At 38.8% G+C, this 18551-nt stretch overlaps 1 protein-coding gene across 6 annotated transcripts in view; it reads left to right on the plus strand.

Annotated features, from left to right (window-relative positions):
- Nucleotides 1-13202: 13202 nt before the first annotated feature.
- Nucleotides 13203-18551, plus strand: part of PEX5L (peroxisomal biogenesis factor 5 like) — a 263402-nt gene continuing 258053 nt past the window's right edge. For all 6 annotated transcript variants that reach the window (XM_051818798.2, XM_051818799.2, XM_051818807.2 and 3 more), the window contains exon 1: nt 13203-13374. In XM_051818798.2, the coding sequence (XP_051674758.1) occupies nt 13354-13374 (21 nt within the window). In that variant the 5' untranslated portion in view covers nt 13203-13353. The remainder of the gene's footprint in view (nt 13375-18551) is intronic.

Below are 18551 nucleotides of genomic sequence, written 5' to 3' on the forward strand. Positions count from 1 at the left end.
AGCAGGTGTTAGGGTGCTAACTACCCTTGTGGGAGACATCGATCAAGATCCAGACACCTAGTTTTGTCCTGATCTAGTCACAGGCACTTGGGTGACTGAACGAAAAGAAATGGGGCTCTCTCTGTGTGTCTCTCCCTTTCTACCTTTCAAATAAATATTTTTACAAGATAAAAATTACAACCTTGTCTTAAAGGTTTGGGGGATTTAGGATGAAAACTATGTCCATGTGTAGGACAAAGTGTTGTGTAATTTCTACAGAAGCCTGAAGAAATGGTTTTGAGAGAGCAAGAAGCCTTCCAGATGAAGAGGAGAAGGTAAGTATTATACGGAGAACCTCAGAAAGAAGAGATAACAAGCAGGACTTCCTATTGATCAAGTAAGATAAGAAACCTCCACTGCTGTACCTATAGGCAGAGAACTGAAAGCTGGGAACTTGGGGATGGATGAATTACAAAACTCTGTATTTCTATACTACATGGTTTTAATGATATTTGCCAATATTGGTATCTGGCCCTTACAAATAACATAAATGTAGGACATTCATGCTAAAGTTAAATGCCTTTGTGAAAATTTGTTACCTAGAACTATAGATCCTATCCTCTGTCTCACAATGCCACTCGAAAGACTCAAGTGACATGAATGCTTAAGATGAGAAAAAAGGGTCTTCTTACATAGTTATTAACAAACTCCTTTCTCAGAACTCATGTCATATACTCTAGGTTTTTACCATGATAATTTTCTGGAAAAAAAAAAAAAAACCTTCCAACATCCCTTAAAAAATATGCCTCAACTTCTCATGTCCTAACATCATGAAATAAATTTCTGAGGCCTTCATTTATCTCTCTCTTCACTTATTTTATTGGCAAAATTTTATGACAAGCCTCATTTTATCAAATTGGGGAATAGGGTAACACAATGTAAAACTCAACATAAAATCATAGTGTCAAAGTGAAGACACTGGTAACATTCCACAGATGCTTAACTCCACAAGAAAAATCAACCACAAATACTCTCTCACACACAGAAGCACCTTTCATTATTATGTGTATATGATCTGCTTGTGTTTTTTTCTTTTTTTAAAACTTTTATTTAATAAATATAAATTTCCAAAGTACAGTTTATGGATTACAATGGCTTTTTCCCCACCATAACTTCCCTCTCACCCGCAACCCTCCCATCTCCCGCTCCCTCTCCCATTCCATTCACATCAAGATTCATTTTCAATTATCTTTATATACAGAAGATCAATTTAGTATATATTAAGTAAAAATTTCAACAGTTTCCACCCACACAGAAACATAAAGTGAAAAATACTGTTTGCTTACTAGTTATAGCATTAATTCACAATGTACAACACATTAAGGACAGAGATCCTACATGAGCAGTAAGTGCACAGTGACTCCTCTTATTGACTTAACAAATTGACACTCTTATTTATGGCATCAAGTAATCTCCCTAGGCTCTAGTCATGAGCTTCCAAGGCTATGGAAGCCTTTTGAGTTTGCCGACTCCTATCTTATTTAGACAAGGTCATAGTCAAAGTAGAAGTTCTCTCCTCCCTTCAGAGAAAGGTACCTCCTTCTTTGATGGCCCGTTCTTTCCACTGGGATCTCACTCACGGAGATCTTTCATTTAGGCTTTTTTTTTTTTTTTTTTTTTTTGCCACAGTGTCTTGACTTTCCATGCCTAAAATACTCTCATGGGCTCTTCAGCTAGATCCGAATGCCTTAAGGGCTGATTCTGAGGCCAGAGTGCTGTTTAGGACATCTGCCATTCTATGAGTCTTCTCTATCTTGTTTCCCATGTTGGATCGTTCTCTCCCTTTTTAATTCTATCAGTTAGTATTAGCAGACACTAGTCTTGCTTATGTGATCTATTTGACTCTTAATCCTATCATTATGATCAATTGTGAACTGAAATTGATCACTTGGACTAGTGAAATGGCCTTGGTACATGCCACCTTGATGGGATTGAATGGGAATCTCCTGGCACATTTCGAACTGATGAAAAGATGAACATTTTGAAAAGATGTTGACTAGCAAATTTTCAGTTAACTGGAGCCTATATTTCATTGCTCTCAGAAAAAAAAAAATTTAATGAAATATCTTCTCAGCACATCAAAACCCTCGAAAGTAATTACCTCAAATATCACTAAAATACTCTTAAATATCAATGTAGCCTGCCTTCAAAAACTTCTGCATATTGCAAAGCATTTAAAACACTAATTACCTAATTATTAGATTTTTAATGAATTCATTAGCATGCACATTTGCATTCAGTACACATGCAGACTATACACTGGAAAATACAAATTACTTTTTCCCTCTACAGCACAGGAAATATACATGGTAATGCAAACAATGAAGGAATGAATCACATAATAAAAATAACATCTGAGTTAAACCTAGGCTGGTAGAACACTTAGGTAGCTTACAAAAGAAATCTCTGGTACCCTTGAAAGTCTACAACCTCAGGGAACACGTGGGGAAGATGACAGCAATAATGTACACATGTTTTGACTCTTAAAGAGAACAGGTAAAATAAGACTACAGTGTTCTATTCATCCTCTTGCCAGAGTTCAGGGGCAACTTAAAAAGTTTTCTCTAGCAAGGTTGCAAATTCCTCATATTTTTTAATTGAATAGTTAAATTGGTAGTCAGTTTTCAGTCATCTCTTTTACCAGTGATTAGTGAATATTCATATAGGGAGAATCAGAGAATATATATATATCTATGTATATATATGCACACACATATATATATATAGATAAATACATAGTACACATCCAATCCATAAATGTATACACACTTCAGTTCATATTTCTTTTTAAAATTTTATTTAATGAATATAAATTTCCAAAGTACGACTTATGGATTACAATGGCTTCCCCCCCATACCGTCCTTCCCACCCACAACCTTCCCCTTTCCCACTCCCTCTCCCCTTCCATTCACATCAAGATTCATTTTCGATTATCTTAATTTACGGAAGATCAGCTTAGTATACATTAAGTATGGATTTCAACAGTTTGCTCCCACACAGAAACATAAAGTGAAAAATAATAGATGATTTTTTAAATGATGATGAAATCAGATCAGACCTATTGTCATGTTTAATCCCAGTGAGAGTCAAGTTGGGAATTGATAATTTCTTTTTTTTTTTTACAGAGGATCAGTTTAGTATGCATTAAGTAAGGATTTCAACAGTTTGCACCCCCATAGAAACACAAAGTGAAATATATTGTTTGAGTACTCGTTATAGCATTAAATCTCAATGTACAGCACATTAAGGACAGAGATCCTACATGAGGAGTAAGTGCACAGTGACTCCTGTTGTTGACTTTACCAATTGACACTCCTGTCTATGGCATCAGTAATCTCCCTATGCTCCAGTCATGAGTTTCCAAGGCTATGGAAGCCCTCTGAGTTCTCTGACTCTTATCTTGTTTAGACAAGGTCATAGTCAAAGTGGAGGTTCTCTCCTCCCTTCAGAGAAAGGTACCTCCTTCTTTGAGGACCTGTTCTTTCCACTGGGATCTCACTCGCAGAGATCTTTTGCCAGAGTGTCTTGGCTTTCCATGCCTGAAATACTCTCATGGGCTTTTCAGCCAGATCCGAATGCCTTTAGGGCTGATTCTGAGGCCAGAGTGCTATTTAGGACATCTGCCATTCTATGAGTCTGCTGAGTATCTCACTTCCCATGTTGGATCACTCTCCCCTTTATTTACTCCATCGGTTAGCGTTAGCAGGTACTAGACTTGTCTATGTGCTCCCTTTGACTCCCAGTCCCTCCACCATGACCAACTGTGAACTGAAATTGATCACCTGGAACAGTGAGATGGCATTGGTACATGCCACCTTGATGGGATTGAATTGGAATCCCCTGGTATGCTTCCAACTCCACTACTTGGGGCAAGTCAGCCTGAGCATGTCCCAGATTATACATCTCTTCCCTCTCCCATTCCCACTCCCATGTTCAACAGGGATCACATTTCAGTTAATTTTCAACACTTAAGAATAACTGTGCATCAATTACAGTTCAGTTCATATTTTAATAGGAGCTTTTAAATTATTTACAAACACATTTTCCATGCATTAGTTTCCAAATCATTATTTTTAATAATAAGTAGTGTCTCATTATTCCAAATTAATAAATCTTCATTTCCCTCTGGTTGGTCATTTAAGTTGCTTCATATTATCCTTTATTATAAATCAGGGTTTGTATACAAATCTTAGTGAAACCAGTGATTATTTTTAAATTCTTAAAAATGGAAATACTAGGCATAAGCATGCTTGAAGCTCTTGATTCCTTATTGCCAAACCATCCTCCAGAAAATTTGCATTAATAAAAATATGCCCCTAAAATGTCAGAAAGGGTATGTCTCAAAAGGCTTTCCAAAACTGAGCATTTTCTTTCAACAGACTTTGCCAACTTGACAAGTGACAAAGATATTCTTTTGTTTAATAACCATTTGTCATCTCATTAGTTTGCTAACTTCTTAATTTAATTAATATTTTATATTTATTATCCATGTATACTTCTTCATTTTATGAATTTACTGTTCACGTTTTACCCACGTTCCTGCTGGATTGTTTATCTTTTAAAGTTTTATTCATAAAAGTTATTTCTATATTAACAATAATTGCTCAATGCCTGTCATTTATGTGGAAAAATATTTGAGGGGCTGACATTGTGGCATAGTAAGCTAAACTCCTGCCTACAATGCTGGCATCCTGTATCAGATGCTCTGCTTCCAATACAGCTCCCTGCTAATGTGCCTGGAAAGGCAGCAGAGAATGGCTCAACTGCTGACCCCTGACACCCATGTGGGAGACCCGAATGGAGTTCCACACTCTTGACTTCAGCCTGGCCCAGCCAAAGCCACTGGGACTACTTGGGGAGTGAACCAACAGATGGAGTTTCTCTCCCTTTTTCCCCCTCCCTCTTTCCCTATTGAATTTTCATCTATCCCATACCACCTCAAATCTTCTCTTGTTCACATTGAGTAAGTAAACTCCATCTTCCACAGGGATCTAGGCTTCTCCAGGAAGCTGGAAAGGAAAGTCCAACAAGGTGGTCAGGTGTTCCTTTCTTTTTTTTTTAAAGATTTATTTTATTTACTTGAAAGTCAAAGTTACAGAAAGAAAGAAGGAGAGGCAGAGAGAGAGAGAGAGAGAGAGAGAGAGAGATAGGCCTTCCATCCGCTGGTTCACTCCCCAGATGGCCTCAACAGCCAGAGATGCACAGGTCCAAAGCCAGGAGCCAAGAGCTTCTTCCAGGTCTCCCATGAGCGTGCAGGGGCCCAAAGACTTGGGCCACCTTCTACTGCTATCTCAGACTATAGCAGAGAGCTGGATTGGAAATGGAACAGCCGGGACTGGAACCGGCGCCCATATGGAATGCATGCACTGCAGGTGGTGGCCTTACCCGCTCCGCCACAGTGCTGGCCCCAGGTGTTTCTCACTCCTTTTCCTGCAGGACACAAGCTCTGGAATTCCAACTCTTTCCAGTTGGACAAGGAAAGTTGGCCAGAAACAAGGCTCTCATCAAGTTAGTTGCCTGAATTATCTATGACTCAGATACTTCACTCTGTAAGGCAAAGTGCAAGATCCAAGTGATTTCCAACATCCTTTCTGGGAAATCTTTCCAAGGGTCTCTGAGTTAATAGTGCACATGCCTGGAAAATAGCTCTTCATTAGAATTTAAAAGATTGCACTGATTTTGAATGATGAATTTCCCATTTTTTTCAAGTGGATAAAATCATTATGTCTTTTTTTATAGTTAACATGTCTCTTGCATATTTTCTCCCTAAAAATCGACTGTAGCACTTTAAAATGGCAGACATATGGAACCATGGCTGTTACTCCCACAAGATACACACTCTCAGTGTGCCAGATACTGTGCCTATCCCTGAGGAACAATCGTCTATAGGAAAAACATCTTTGCTTGCTAGAACCTCACAGCCTAGAGGAAGAGGCAGATTTGAAGTACATTATACTCTTGTGAGGTAATGCTGATGACACATGCTTAAAACTACTATGCAATCACGAACAAAGCACACAGAATAAAGGAAAATTTCACAGTGCAGCTGACACTTGAGCCAAGGCTGAAGCAAACAAATAGATCCCCTAACACCTGAAGAAGCAGCAAGGAGGAAAGTAGAAGGACAGAAAGTACAAAACCCAAAGATGTGCTACTGTGACCCAGTGTGGAACGTGCCTGAGACCGCGATCAGCTAAATAATCCTGGATGATACTTGGGGATTTCTGGAAAGAGAAGTTTGGAAGCAAAAACAGTGAAGAGCTTTGACTGTTCTGGGAAAAAAGTATAAATTACATCCTCCCGCCACTGGTGAAAAGTTGATTTATTTTAAATACATAATTTAAGTGTGTATATTCTATTTTAAGTGTTTATTTTTACTAATTTGAAATACAGAAAGATAGAGAGAGATCAATCTTCCATCTGCTGGTTCACTACCCCAAATGCCTGCAATAGCCAGGCCTGAGTCAGGCTGAAACCAGGAGCCAGGAAATCCATCTGGGTCTCCCACAGTGGTGGCAAGGACCCAAGGTACCTGTCTTCACGGGTTCTCACATTCTTTATTTACCAAAGAATGAACATTTTGTGACTCCACGTATAATCAGCAATAGCTTCATTAGTGTTTTATTAACAGAATTATATCTGAAATTTGTCTTCAGATATTTATTTTCAAAGTTTTCATATTGTTACAAATACTGCCAAATCATATATGTTCTCAATTATTACTGAGGATTTTCTACATATAAGATATTACAAGTTACTTAAGAGGAAAAAGAGAATGAGAACAAAACAATGTTCTTGTCCCCATCTTACAGGGAGTAAAAAAAAGCACAGAACTCATTAACAAAGGAAAAAGTACTAATGAAGAGAAAGTCATAGAATAAAGACTTCTCAGCAAGGGTCAAGAAAATCTTCATGAATGAAATGCAATTTGAGAACAAATGCTCTCTCATTCAAAAGGAGTGTGAAAAGATAATCCATCTTAAGAATAAAGAGCATGGGTATTCTTGGGCTGAAGTTGGGGTAAACACTATCAAAGTAGAGTTATTGTAGAAGTTTGGGAATTCACAGAACTGAAAAAAGACAGGAATCACTTGGTGGAAGAGCATTGTATTCACAAACATTCCTTTGGTTTTAAGGGATGAAAGCTACAACTCAGCCAGAAAAAAAAAGTTCAGCTAAAATTAATAAAATATTACTTTAGGCTTAGCTTTAGGTGTGATTTATTTAATGGCTCAAATTTTGTCCCCTGGAGCCTGTCCAGACTTATCCTCCCCAGGCTGGTTTCCTTTTCAATTTGGAGTGCTAGATGCTGGCAGCTTCAAGATTCCATCATTACATAACCCACGGCAGAAGAGGAACCAGTCTGTTCCCGGACAGTCCTGGGGCTGAAGCCCCTTTACCCTGATTAGCTGACTTGGATCATGTGCCTATCCCCAACTGTGACCAATGGGGTAGGAGTACACCGGTCATATGCTCTACTTACAAAGCCTGGTAGCAGAATTTTTCCCATCATGTAAACAACCAGAATCACCTCTCAAAGCAAAGAGCCCCTGAGGGAAAAAGGCCTCCTGCCAACGGAAGAGGACATGGCTTTGAGTAGAAAACTAAATTCCACAGCTATGAATAAAAAGCCAAAGTGTATGGATATTAGTAGGCAATCGGCATCCATTAAAGACTTTTGAGCTGGGCACCAATATAATTAATAATAGACTTCATGAAATTAATCTGGCTGTTGTGTATATGATAGGTTGGAGTACCAGATGGATGGAGGTGATAAAGCTAGCTTTGGGTGTGGTAAGAGATTTAGGGAATCTGTGCTGTGATAGTGGTGGTAAGAGGAGAAGGGAGGAGTAAAAAGCAAGAGAAATTTTTGTTTGCAAATGTCTTCTCACCAGGACTAAGAAACTCTGGAAAGCACATTTAATATTAAAAAGCAATATTTGGTTGCTGAAAGAACACTGTCATAAAGAATAAATAAAAGCCAATTATTTTACTGTAATTTCTCAAATTGGCTTAACAGGAGGCTAAACTCTGAAGCACCCAGCTTGTTTGTTCATTTGGAGGAACACTGCTGCCATCTCCTAGTCACTTGAATCCACAGATTTTTCTTCATTCACAATTCCCTCTGGCAGCCTGGGGTCTGTTGTGTGGGCTTCCAAATTCTTTCCAGGCCTAATGTTCTGAATACCAGCTAACCCCATTCAATGTGCCAGAGACAAAAAGGGCAAGCAGACAAACTCTCACAAAATGTTCCTCCCTCTGACTGAACAATAAAAACCAATTAGTCATTTTAATTTGGGTCTACAGTTATTTTGACTTTTATTGTCTCCCACACCATCTTTCGGCAGCAGGGTTTGAATTGTACAGATTATAAAAGAATGGTTGAATCACCAAAAAACTATTATCTCTGATTTTTTAAGTCCTCAAGAACACTAACCTCATTATTATTCAGCTTTTTCAAATATTTAATAAATCTTGAATTTTCAATACCCATTTAATACCATTTAATATGCAGGAAGAATCACTACCTAATAAGCAAAATTTAATTTGGTCAATACAAAATAGATTCTACTGCTACTTTCCAACACTTTAATTTTATTACAGTGATTAAAATTGCAGTGGTATTAGCACATTACTGCAAGAAATCTTGGTGTTCTGTTATTTTATGTCAAGTCCACTGGCAACTCAAAAACAGTAAGATTATTTTATAAATGGACCAAGAGTTGCATTCTGCCATTCTGTTACTGTTGTTGCCCAGGTACTAACACTGCAAAGCAAAAGCTAGCTTTGCTATATCTTTCTATAAATGAATAAATGTTACAGACTATAACTCTGCTCAAATTCTATTGTGTATACAAAACACATGAGGATCTTGTTGAAATGCAGATTCTGCTGCAGTAGGTCAAGAAGTAGGCAGAAGGAGGCCCAAGAGTGTGGATTTCTCTTAGGAGACGCCAACTCTAAGTAACAAGAATCTTTAAATCTAATGAGAAATATTTTATGGACTTGGGATCTGGAATTAAATCATGTCCATTCTAAATCTGTTTTTATTTTTGTTTACCTATCTATTTTACATATTTAAAAGTCAGAAAAATAAAGAGAGACAGAGAGAGATCTCCCATACTCTGGTTCACTCTACAATGTCCCCAACAGCTGGGGACTCCAATTTTGGATGCAGACATCCCAAGCAGTGCCTTACTGCCATGCCAAACACCTGTACCTATATCATATCCATTCTAGGCTGCAAAACAACAACATAAAATAAATAAGATATATATTATATTTACTTTCCAAATAATGGAAGCCTTAGTAATATGAATTACTCTATGTTTAGCTTTGCAGTTATAACCCAGCCACTTTTAAATCTGATGGCCACATTACAGCCAGTGAGATACAAAGCTAGGCACAGGTATAATTTTAAAAAATTCATTAGCAACTTTTCCTTCCATAATGTATGTGGTGACATTCTTTTCTTGATTCTCATTACAGCTGCAATTGTTGAAGTTTGGCACATATTACAAATTCATCTTCAGAGTTGTTTTTAAGTGATTCACGTTATTAATATAAAAATCAGAAAATTCTATGAAAGGTCAAATAAAGTAGTTAGATGTTTGGCATAGATTTTCCTTTTTATTCAAATATTTCTGGTGCAAAAAAGCAGACATATAGCTGCTGTCACTTGTCTTTGTTCCAAGTGAATCACACCTTTTCCTTACTTTTGTGTCTCCAGTTAGTTTGCCTGCCTTCTACTAGTTTAGCAAAAGGATTCCGGGGATGGGAGGAAGGGTGGACAGAAATTACACAAAAGGTGTTTTTCTATCATTACGCAGGCATAGAATAAAGTTATGCATATTATTTTCTTTTCAAGAGCTGTTACAAACAATCTAATTTGCAAAAAGGATTATGACCAACACAATTATATCAACCAATAAATATATTGACCTATTGAATCAGAATCTGCATTTCAACAAGATTCGCATGCGTTTTGTGTGCATGATAGAATTTGAACAGCTTTTTTATTTCGTATACCATAAAAATCACAGGATTCACCAGAATCCAGTTCACACCTAATCATTTTTCCCTTTGGTATATCTATTTTAATGTGAGGCTTCTTTTTGCACCCAAACACCAAATTCCTTGAGCTAAAAGTCTAGATTTGAAAGAACATTTTCAGCGTAAGTAAATGAGATGTGTAAGTTTTTTGGTGGTTTTGTGAATCAACAGTATTGGTACACTGACCCTGGAATTGAAAATCAGCAAAGTGGCTTTGCTCACAAAGCTCATATTTATAGGCTTTGCCATATGTATTTGTACCACAGACAAGATTAAAGTTCAGAACTGAGGGGAGAATGTTTATCAATAAGTGGTTGGATGCAAACTCTAAAATAGGGGAATTGTGAAATCACTGTAGAGGTTATTTGTTTTCCCCTGGGAAAAATAAAATATCCTCCTGTCAGGAAGCTTAATTGTGGGTTTCATGGGGATAGAGACCACATCTGCCTTATTCATCAGTGTATTTTATCACTTAGCACAGCACTCACATATACTAAGTTCTCAATAAATGTTAGTGAATAAATGATTAAAGTAATTAAACTGAGGCAGCTCTAATGCACTAGGAACCTACACAAGCAAATCAACACCAGACTCACCATACACAGTCCTATTCTAGGAAAGTAAATATAAGCTTAACCAATCAGAAACCAACCAAATCTAACCACATATGGACTTTCCATTGGAACAATCCAAATAAGGACACTGTTCCACTTTAAGAAATCACATCATTTTTTGTTCTTCTTCCACAGTTACCCTATAAAAGTTTTCCCTCCAAACACCTCTGGCAGAGTCCCCCACCACTTACCTCTGCTGCTGCCTGACTCATGAATAGCTGTTTTTTCAATCTTTTTAAAATTCTAATGTGCCTCAGTTTAACTTTGAACTGAATGAACCAGGAGAGAAATGCCTTCACAGAGGCGAGGTTCTTGTGAATGTAAAAACTAACTAAATGAGTTACTTGTAAATAGGATATATTGAGTTAAATAAGGCACATTGATTTCTAGCTTCAACACCAAGTGGTTGCCCTACTAGTACAAATACACCTATATGACTGTCTCTCCTTGAATCTGTCATTAGATACAATAAACATGTAATATTTTTAAAAGTTTGGCCCCACTGTTACTTCAAAGTAGTTTCAAATCAAAACATGATAATTTCTCCAAAGTTTTTATAGCAACATGCTAGTGTTTTATAATAAATAGCTTCCTTTAAAAATTTCAGTGCTTGAGTACTCATGCTTTCTATATTGAAAAACAAGTCTGTCTACCATTACAGCTCCCTTTGCATGCATCAAGTCAACAGCCCTGGGCAGAAGACTGGGCAGATATCCTCCTACTTCAAAAGTGAAGATAGAATCAGTGAGGTAGTGAGATGGAACCAGCATCTCTATTGGTTGATTCTGTCGGTGCACTGTTTAGAGAAGATGGAGAAAACAGAACGGGATGCTACTCTACAGTTTACAGTGCCTATGAGCATGTCTAATTTTCAGTACAAAACAATGAGTTTATCATGCTGGGTTTAAACATGAGAAAACCGAAGTCCACAAAAGCCAAAGACAATTGTTCATGGTTAACACCTGATGAAATCTTATGAGTATTCATTTCTCCTGCCTGCAAGTCTCAGTCTTTTTGTGTTTATTTGTTTGGTTTGTTGCTTGAGGACTAGAGAGTCATTGAATTAAATATTTGTTTCGCATTCTCACTGTACCATGCATGATTCTGTTGTATTTTGTTGTGTAATATCATTAATATGTTGTCCTACAAATCATCACCCATCACCAAGTCTAAGGCTTTGACAATACACCTTCATGTAAAAGTCTTCCCCATTCCTCTCCCTAGCCTTTCCTCACCCAGTGTCACTGACATTCTACCATATTCATTGGTCCACTGCTTTCTTTTTCTTTTTCATACAGATCAATCTATATGACTACTTGAATGCTTATTTATATGCCTAAGGAGTGTATCATTTCATTTTTCAAGTTTCTGAAAAGTACATTATGCAATATTTAGAAGATTTTAATGCACAGACTACATCGAACTATCCAGCCTCATCAACTTCAGACATAATTAAGAGCACTCTACCTATATATTATGTAGCAAAGGCCTATTCATTCAACAAATACTTATTGAGTGCCTGTCATGGCAAGGAAGCACTATACTGTACTGGAATACATCACTGCAAAAACAGACACAATACCCCCTCCTCTGACTAAAAAAATAAAAATAAAAAAGTCCCTAATCTCATGGAATCCTATAAGAGGAGAGGACAATATATATAATACACATGGGAAATACACAGCACGTTAGGTGAGTGCTAGAGACACAAACAAAGCATGGAAGGACCTTAGATTAGGTACTGTGGGTTGCAATTTTGAATAAAATGCTCAATGATGAACTGAGGTGGGGTGTACAAAGTCCTTCCTGAGCGGGAGACACAGAGGTAACTTGCGAGCGCTGATCAGAACCGAAGTAAACTCTCCGGATCCCCTACCCCCCAACGCGGCGTGCCTGGGATCCTTGCGAAATCCCAGCTCCGGGTCCATGTGAATGGCTCTCCGAGAGACCATGCCTTGGCTTCCACTTTTCTTCCCATTGAGCGTCCCCTCAGCTGGCACCAATGCACTTGGACGCACCAAGCGTTCCACAGCCGCACGACCACCGCCCGTGGGCTCTTTGCCTAGTCCGGCGAGCGCGCGCCGCCGGGCACACGCGTGGTGGAGGCGGGGCACGCGCCGCCCGAGGCCGCCCGAGGCCCGCTCCCAGGCCCGTCGTGAACGCGCGCGCGTGCCCGGCCGCGCGGTCTCTGGGCTGGGACGCGGCGGGCAGGGCGGCGCGCACTCCGCTCGGCGGCTGCGGCGGCGGCTTGGTGTGGGCGCTCACGTCAGGGCTAGGAGGAGGAGGGGGTTCTCAGCGAGTGGGGGAGAGAGACATGAGGCAGCCTAGCAGGAAGCGAGGAAGAGTTGGGCAGAGGAGTGAGTTTTAGAGACGCTCGGCGAGCAGGACCTGCGCTTGCAGAGAGCGTGGCCGGGCTCCTCGCCTCCGCCGCGCGCTCCGCGTGTCCGCTTTCAGCACCGGAGCGGAGAACAGTTCCCGGCAGCCTACGGAGCTGCCCAGGGCCGCCGCCGGCACCTGCCGCCTTCCGGGGGCTCGGGCCCCCAGCGAACCCGGCGAGCACACCGCCCTCTCCTTCTGTAGGTGCGCTGGTGAGCACCGGGGGAAGCATCTGGCGGCCGTGGGGAACCCTGAAGAAGTCGAAGCAGAATGTACCAGGGACACATGCAGGTAAGGATTGCCCGGGAGCTGGGGGCTAGTTCAGAAGCCAGGCAGGCTACCAAGTGAGGGTGGTCAAGCGCTGCCTTCAACAACTCAACAAGTGAAGTGGTGCACCATGACCCCGGCATTTCTGTGCGCTGCTCTCTGTGACACTAGACGGGCTTCCGAGGGTGGGAGTGGGAGCGAGAGAGTGGAAAGCAGCCCTGGGAACTTGGACTGGGGAAGTTTGGCGTCTATGCCTTCTCTGCGCCTGTTTCTTTAAACAGGCTCAAGGAGCCCCAGCAGAGGAAACCCCGAGCCAAGCGGGTTTCCTTGTAATCCTATTGATGCATCTGGGCATGTATGTCAGCTGAAGGGCAGACAATAACGGGAGAGACAAAGCTCTGCCTCTACCTAACTGCAAAGGTCCCTTAACAGAACACTTTGTCATTTAGTGCTATTTTTTTAAGTGCTACATTTTTTTTATGGTTTTTGCTATTCTTACCCCCTCCGGTTGATGGGACTTGGTTATCTATCTTAATAGTCACAGGGTGGATTTGAGGAATAGATTTCAAACACAGGTCTCAGGGGCTCTAATGTTTTTTGGAGGGAGGTTCTTTCCCTGGTTGTTCCCCTGGTTCGTCTGAGCTGAGCCGCAATGAGTCCAATGCAAACAACCGACTCTTTTGGACAAGATTTCTTTAACCTTGATTCCAGTTCTCATTCACATGGTTGATTCTTCCTTACAAAGGCAGGGGTATATGTTTTGGGAGACAAACGAAACCCTAACTTAGCTTCCTAAAGTAAGAAAGGAGCTCTTTCTTGTTGTCCCTAAACGCTTTGGTCATCAAGTTTGATGTTAGGGCTTTCTTTCCATTCCAAAGATAACCAAATGCAGCCAACACCATGTGGTACCTTCACTCTAGAGTGTAATGTGTAAATACTAGGAATGTTGCTTGTGTGTCATTAAGGGCCACTGAAAATAGATAAATGTGTTGTTGTATTCATGATTTAGTATCACTCAATATTTAATTTCCAGGTCCTGGAGAAATTCTTTTGGATTATTATTTTTATTAAAAAAAATATTGTATCACATTCCTAAGTTTTGTAAGAATTCTGAATCAGTACTACCAGATTTTCAAAAGCATTTCCCACATTACTGGTATAATGTCTTGAAAATTATTAATGGTATTAAATCACATTTGATTGGCAATAATTAGTGACTGAAGTATATTTTTAAATGTATGTATAAAAAAGATCTGCCTTGTTCATATAAAATCTACACTACTTGGACAGTTTAGTAACAAAAAAGAAGCATTTAAACAATACGCAAAAATTAACAAAAGATTATTGCTGAGTTTTATGCTTCAATTTCACCAAGAGTGATATTTAAATTTTTTATATTATCTATTTATTAGCCCTAAGCAGTTTCTTCACAGAAAGGTTTTGAGAGAGTCAATTCTCAGAAAATTGCTCATTCACACAAAATTTATAATTAATTACTAAAGGACATTTACAAAAACTTTGCCCAAATATTTTTGCTTGAAAAACATGTTATTGTGAATGAAGAGTTGAAGCAACAATCTGGTAAACTTATGTCCCCCAACCAATTTAACTCAATTTTCTGAATATTTCAAAGGAGGGTGTTATGAGATTTTGAATCGTCTAGACAATGTCTGAGGGTTTAATTTCATTTTGAGAGAAGAGACAAAATACAAGACTCTGCATATGCTCCCAACTTAATGTTTTTTGCTTGTGCACTGCTATAACAGCAAATATGATGCTTGCAGTAAAACTCACAAATCTTTGCTGCCAAGCTTAACTTGAAAACGTTGCTAAATAAAGACTCCAATCAATATGCTTGCCAAGATTTCAGAGCACAATACTTTTTTCCTATATATTATTGACCATTAATGTTAAACTTAAAGCTCCCAAGGCTTTAGTCGGTATGTTTAGTAAACATTCCATGATATGACCACCTGAATGGGAAGTCCCATCCCCACAAAGAAACTTGATTTATAATATGCATGTTTGCTTATGTTTTTGAACTCCAATATATTTCCCAAAGAATATTATTAATCCTGTAAATAAAATGCCACTATGTTGGTCTAGTTTGATTAGATAAAGAATGTTTTCCCATCAGAGATAGCATCACCTCTGATGTGTATCTGACTAATCAGACCAGAAGAAACATAGTCCAAACACTCCAAAATGTTTGTGGTTAAAATTGTAATGCATATTTGGTGGACCAGAGATGAGACTATTTCGTAACATTTCTGCCAACTTTGGAGTTATTTGGAAGACTGGTGTTATTTGGCTAATACCTTAAAAGAGGAATGAAATAGAAAATATTTTCAATCATTTGCTATGCCTTCTAATTCTTCTCTTTTCTGTATCCAAGATAATTTAAGAGAAAGTGCTTTGTAAATAAGCAATCTGGAGTAGGGGAAAGTGTTCAGATGAAGCCTCTAAAATAGTCTAATGTAAAAGGTCTGTGTTGCCTTTTTTTCTTACAACTTAATGATTTTGTAAATAAAATATATTAATCTTTATGCACATGGATAATCCATATACTTTATGGTAGAATTTAAATTCATTTTAGAAGCCATAAACTTTTTAAAAACACACATTTGCTTTACTCTGCTAGGTCATCAGAAGATAAAAATTGGCATCTCTTACAGATATAACATAGAGTAGCCACGTTTACTTCTTGGCTTCATAGTAAATGCCACAGGTATATTTCTTACAAGCAAAGTCCTGGTACTGTGTTGTTTTCCAACTGCCTCATCAGTTATTTCCAAGGGGAATTAATCACACGAGCAACTAAAGCAGAGGTTATTTATTTAGAGACTGTTTTAGATATAGTCCTCTTCCCCTTTTGACCAAGGGTGCTGTTAATGATTAAATAGACTTTATCACCAATTCTTACAAAACCCTAGTACTCAAGGATGACTGTGACCTAATCCCACCAACACCTCTGTATGCTCCGTACGTGAGCCTGAGATAACACTGCCTAATAGAGCAAGCTTATTGTGTATCATTGAATACTTTCTTAACTGAACTATTATTTCTGGGGTGGTATAAATACAGAGAAATATAATTTCAATTTTAAACTAAGATTTTTTATTATTAATGAGGAGTCCATAGTATTTTTTGTTATACAAGAAAAGTTATTTCATAATGCTATCAAATAAGAATCCATTTAGAATTGTAACTGATCTTTATTTTAGGCCTTCATGCAGGCTTCTTTTTTTTACTTTTTCAAGCCATATGAGGATTATTTGATACCTTCTAGTTTCACAAGATAGAAAATAAAAAATGTTTAAGTGACAAAAATTATATCATTTAACAGCTCTAAGAACTAGTCATTTTATTGTATTTCCCCCCAAATAGATTTTGTATTTGTATTTGGTTTTAATAACTTTACATAAGCTTTTAGTTAAAACTTTTCACAAAGGGGAACAGCTTTAGTAATATAAATTATGTGAATGCATTAGATCTGTCCACAGGGAATTCATTCAGATTCACTAGACACAACACGTAGAAGAAACCAGCCCAAGGTATGATTATAGAATGTTGTTTTCAGAGTTGTTAACAACAGCCTGTCATAATGGAGATGATAGTTACACCCGGTACTTCCATCTCTCTAAAAGGTGCATTTTCCCCTCCACACTTTTCTATCCTGTGTCATTCTTTATTAACTCTGGAAATACGTTAACTGCAAACAAAGACATAACTAATACCATTACATCACGTGTGCACACACATACACATACACACACAAACACAAAAACACACATACCAGAGTGGTATTTACATTCTAAAAGGAGAATATTTGAGACTAGTTTGGAGCTGGGGGGAAGGAGACATTTAGGAGAATGAAAAATGCTGGGGTTTGCTGCATTGCTTTTTGTTTGTTTGTTTGACAGGCAGAGTGGACAGTGAGAGAGAGAGACAGAGAGAAAGGTCTTCCTTTGCCATTGGTTCACCCCCCAGTGGCAGCCAGGGCCAGCGCACCACGCTGATCCAAAGCCAGGAGCCAGGTGCTTTCTCCTGGTCTCCCATGGGGTGCAGGGCCCAAGCCCTTGGGCCATCCTCCACTACGCTCCCAGGCCACAGCAGAGAGCTGGATAGGAAAAGAAGCAACCAGGACAGAATCTGGCACCCCGACTGAGACTAGAACCCCGTGTGCTGGCGCCACAGGTGGAGGATTAGCCTATTGAGCCACAGCACCAGCCTGCTGCATTGTTTTGATCAAGGGTACCTGCTGCCTCTCCCTCTGCCCCTCGGGTCACATGGCACCCTTTTAAAAAATTTCCTATGAATAATCATGAGAACAAGTAGTACAATGAATATATTATCTTAAATATTACCTAGAACTCTCTTCGAGGATATTAGTGTACAATTAAATTAGTGTTCAAAGAAGCTTCAAGGGGCCAGCATTGTGCATAGTGGGTTAAGTTACCACCTCGACTCTGACATCCCACAAAGGTGCTGGTTTGAATCCTGCTGCTCCTCTTCTGATCCAGCTCCTTGCTAATGGGTCTGGGAAAGCAGTGGAGGATAGCCCAAGTCCTTGGGCCCTGCCATCCACATAGGAAACCTGGATGGAGTTCCAGGTGCCTGACCCCGCTGTGGTTGTCGGGGCCATTTGGGAAGTGAGTCAACAGATGGAGTAGCCATCTCTCTCTCTCTCTCTCTCTCTCTCTATCTCTATCTCTATCTCTATCTCTATCTCTATCTCTATTTCTGTCTCTCCCTCTTTCTCTTCATCTGTAATTCTGCCTTTCAAATCAATAAATGAATCTTTTTTTAAAAAAGAAGTTTGAACAAGACTTGCTGTGTCTTACTATATATACACAAGGAAATCATGTTTAGTTAGCTTGGGTATAATATTGAGCTGTTATCATTTATAAATTACAACAACCATGATATAATATTACATAATATTTATTTAACCTGAAAATTTCCTTCCCCAGCCAAACTGCCCAATAGATTATATTACATAGTTAACAAAAGAAACATAACATGGATTTTATGGATTTTTTTATTTATGGCTTATAAACATTCTTCCTAAAAACTTGCATTTGAAAGTAAAAATTCCAACATATAACTGTTTTGACTATAAAACATTTTAAAGTAAGAAATAAGAAAAGTTAAAATAGAACTTGTTAATTTTAAAATCCTGAATCTCTAGTATCATTACT

This window comes from Oryctolagus cuniculus, chromosome 4 (assembly GCF_964237555.1).
Source record: "Oryctolagus cuniculus chromosome 4, mOryCun1.1, whole genome shotgun sequence".
Lineage (NCBI taxonomy): Eukaryota > Metazoa > Chordata > Mammalia > Lagomorpha > Leporidae > Oryctolagus > Oryctolagus cuniculus.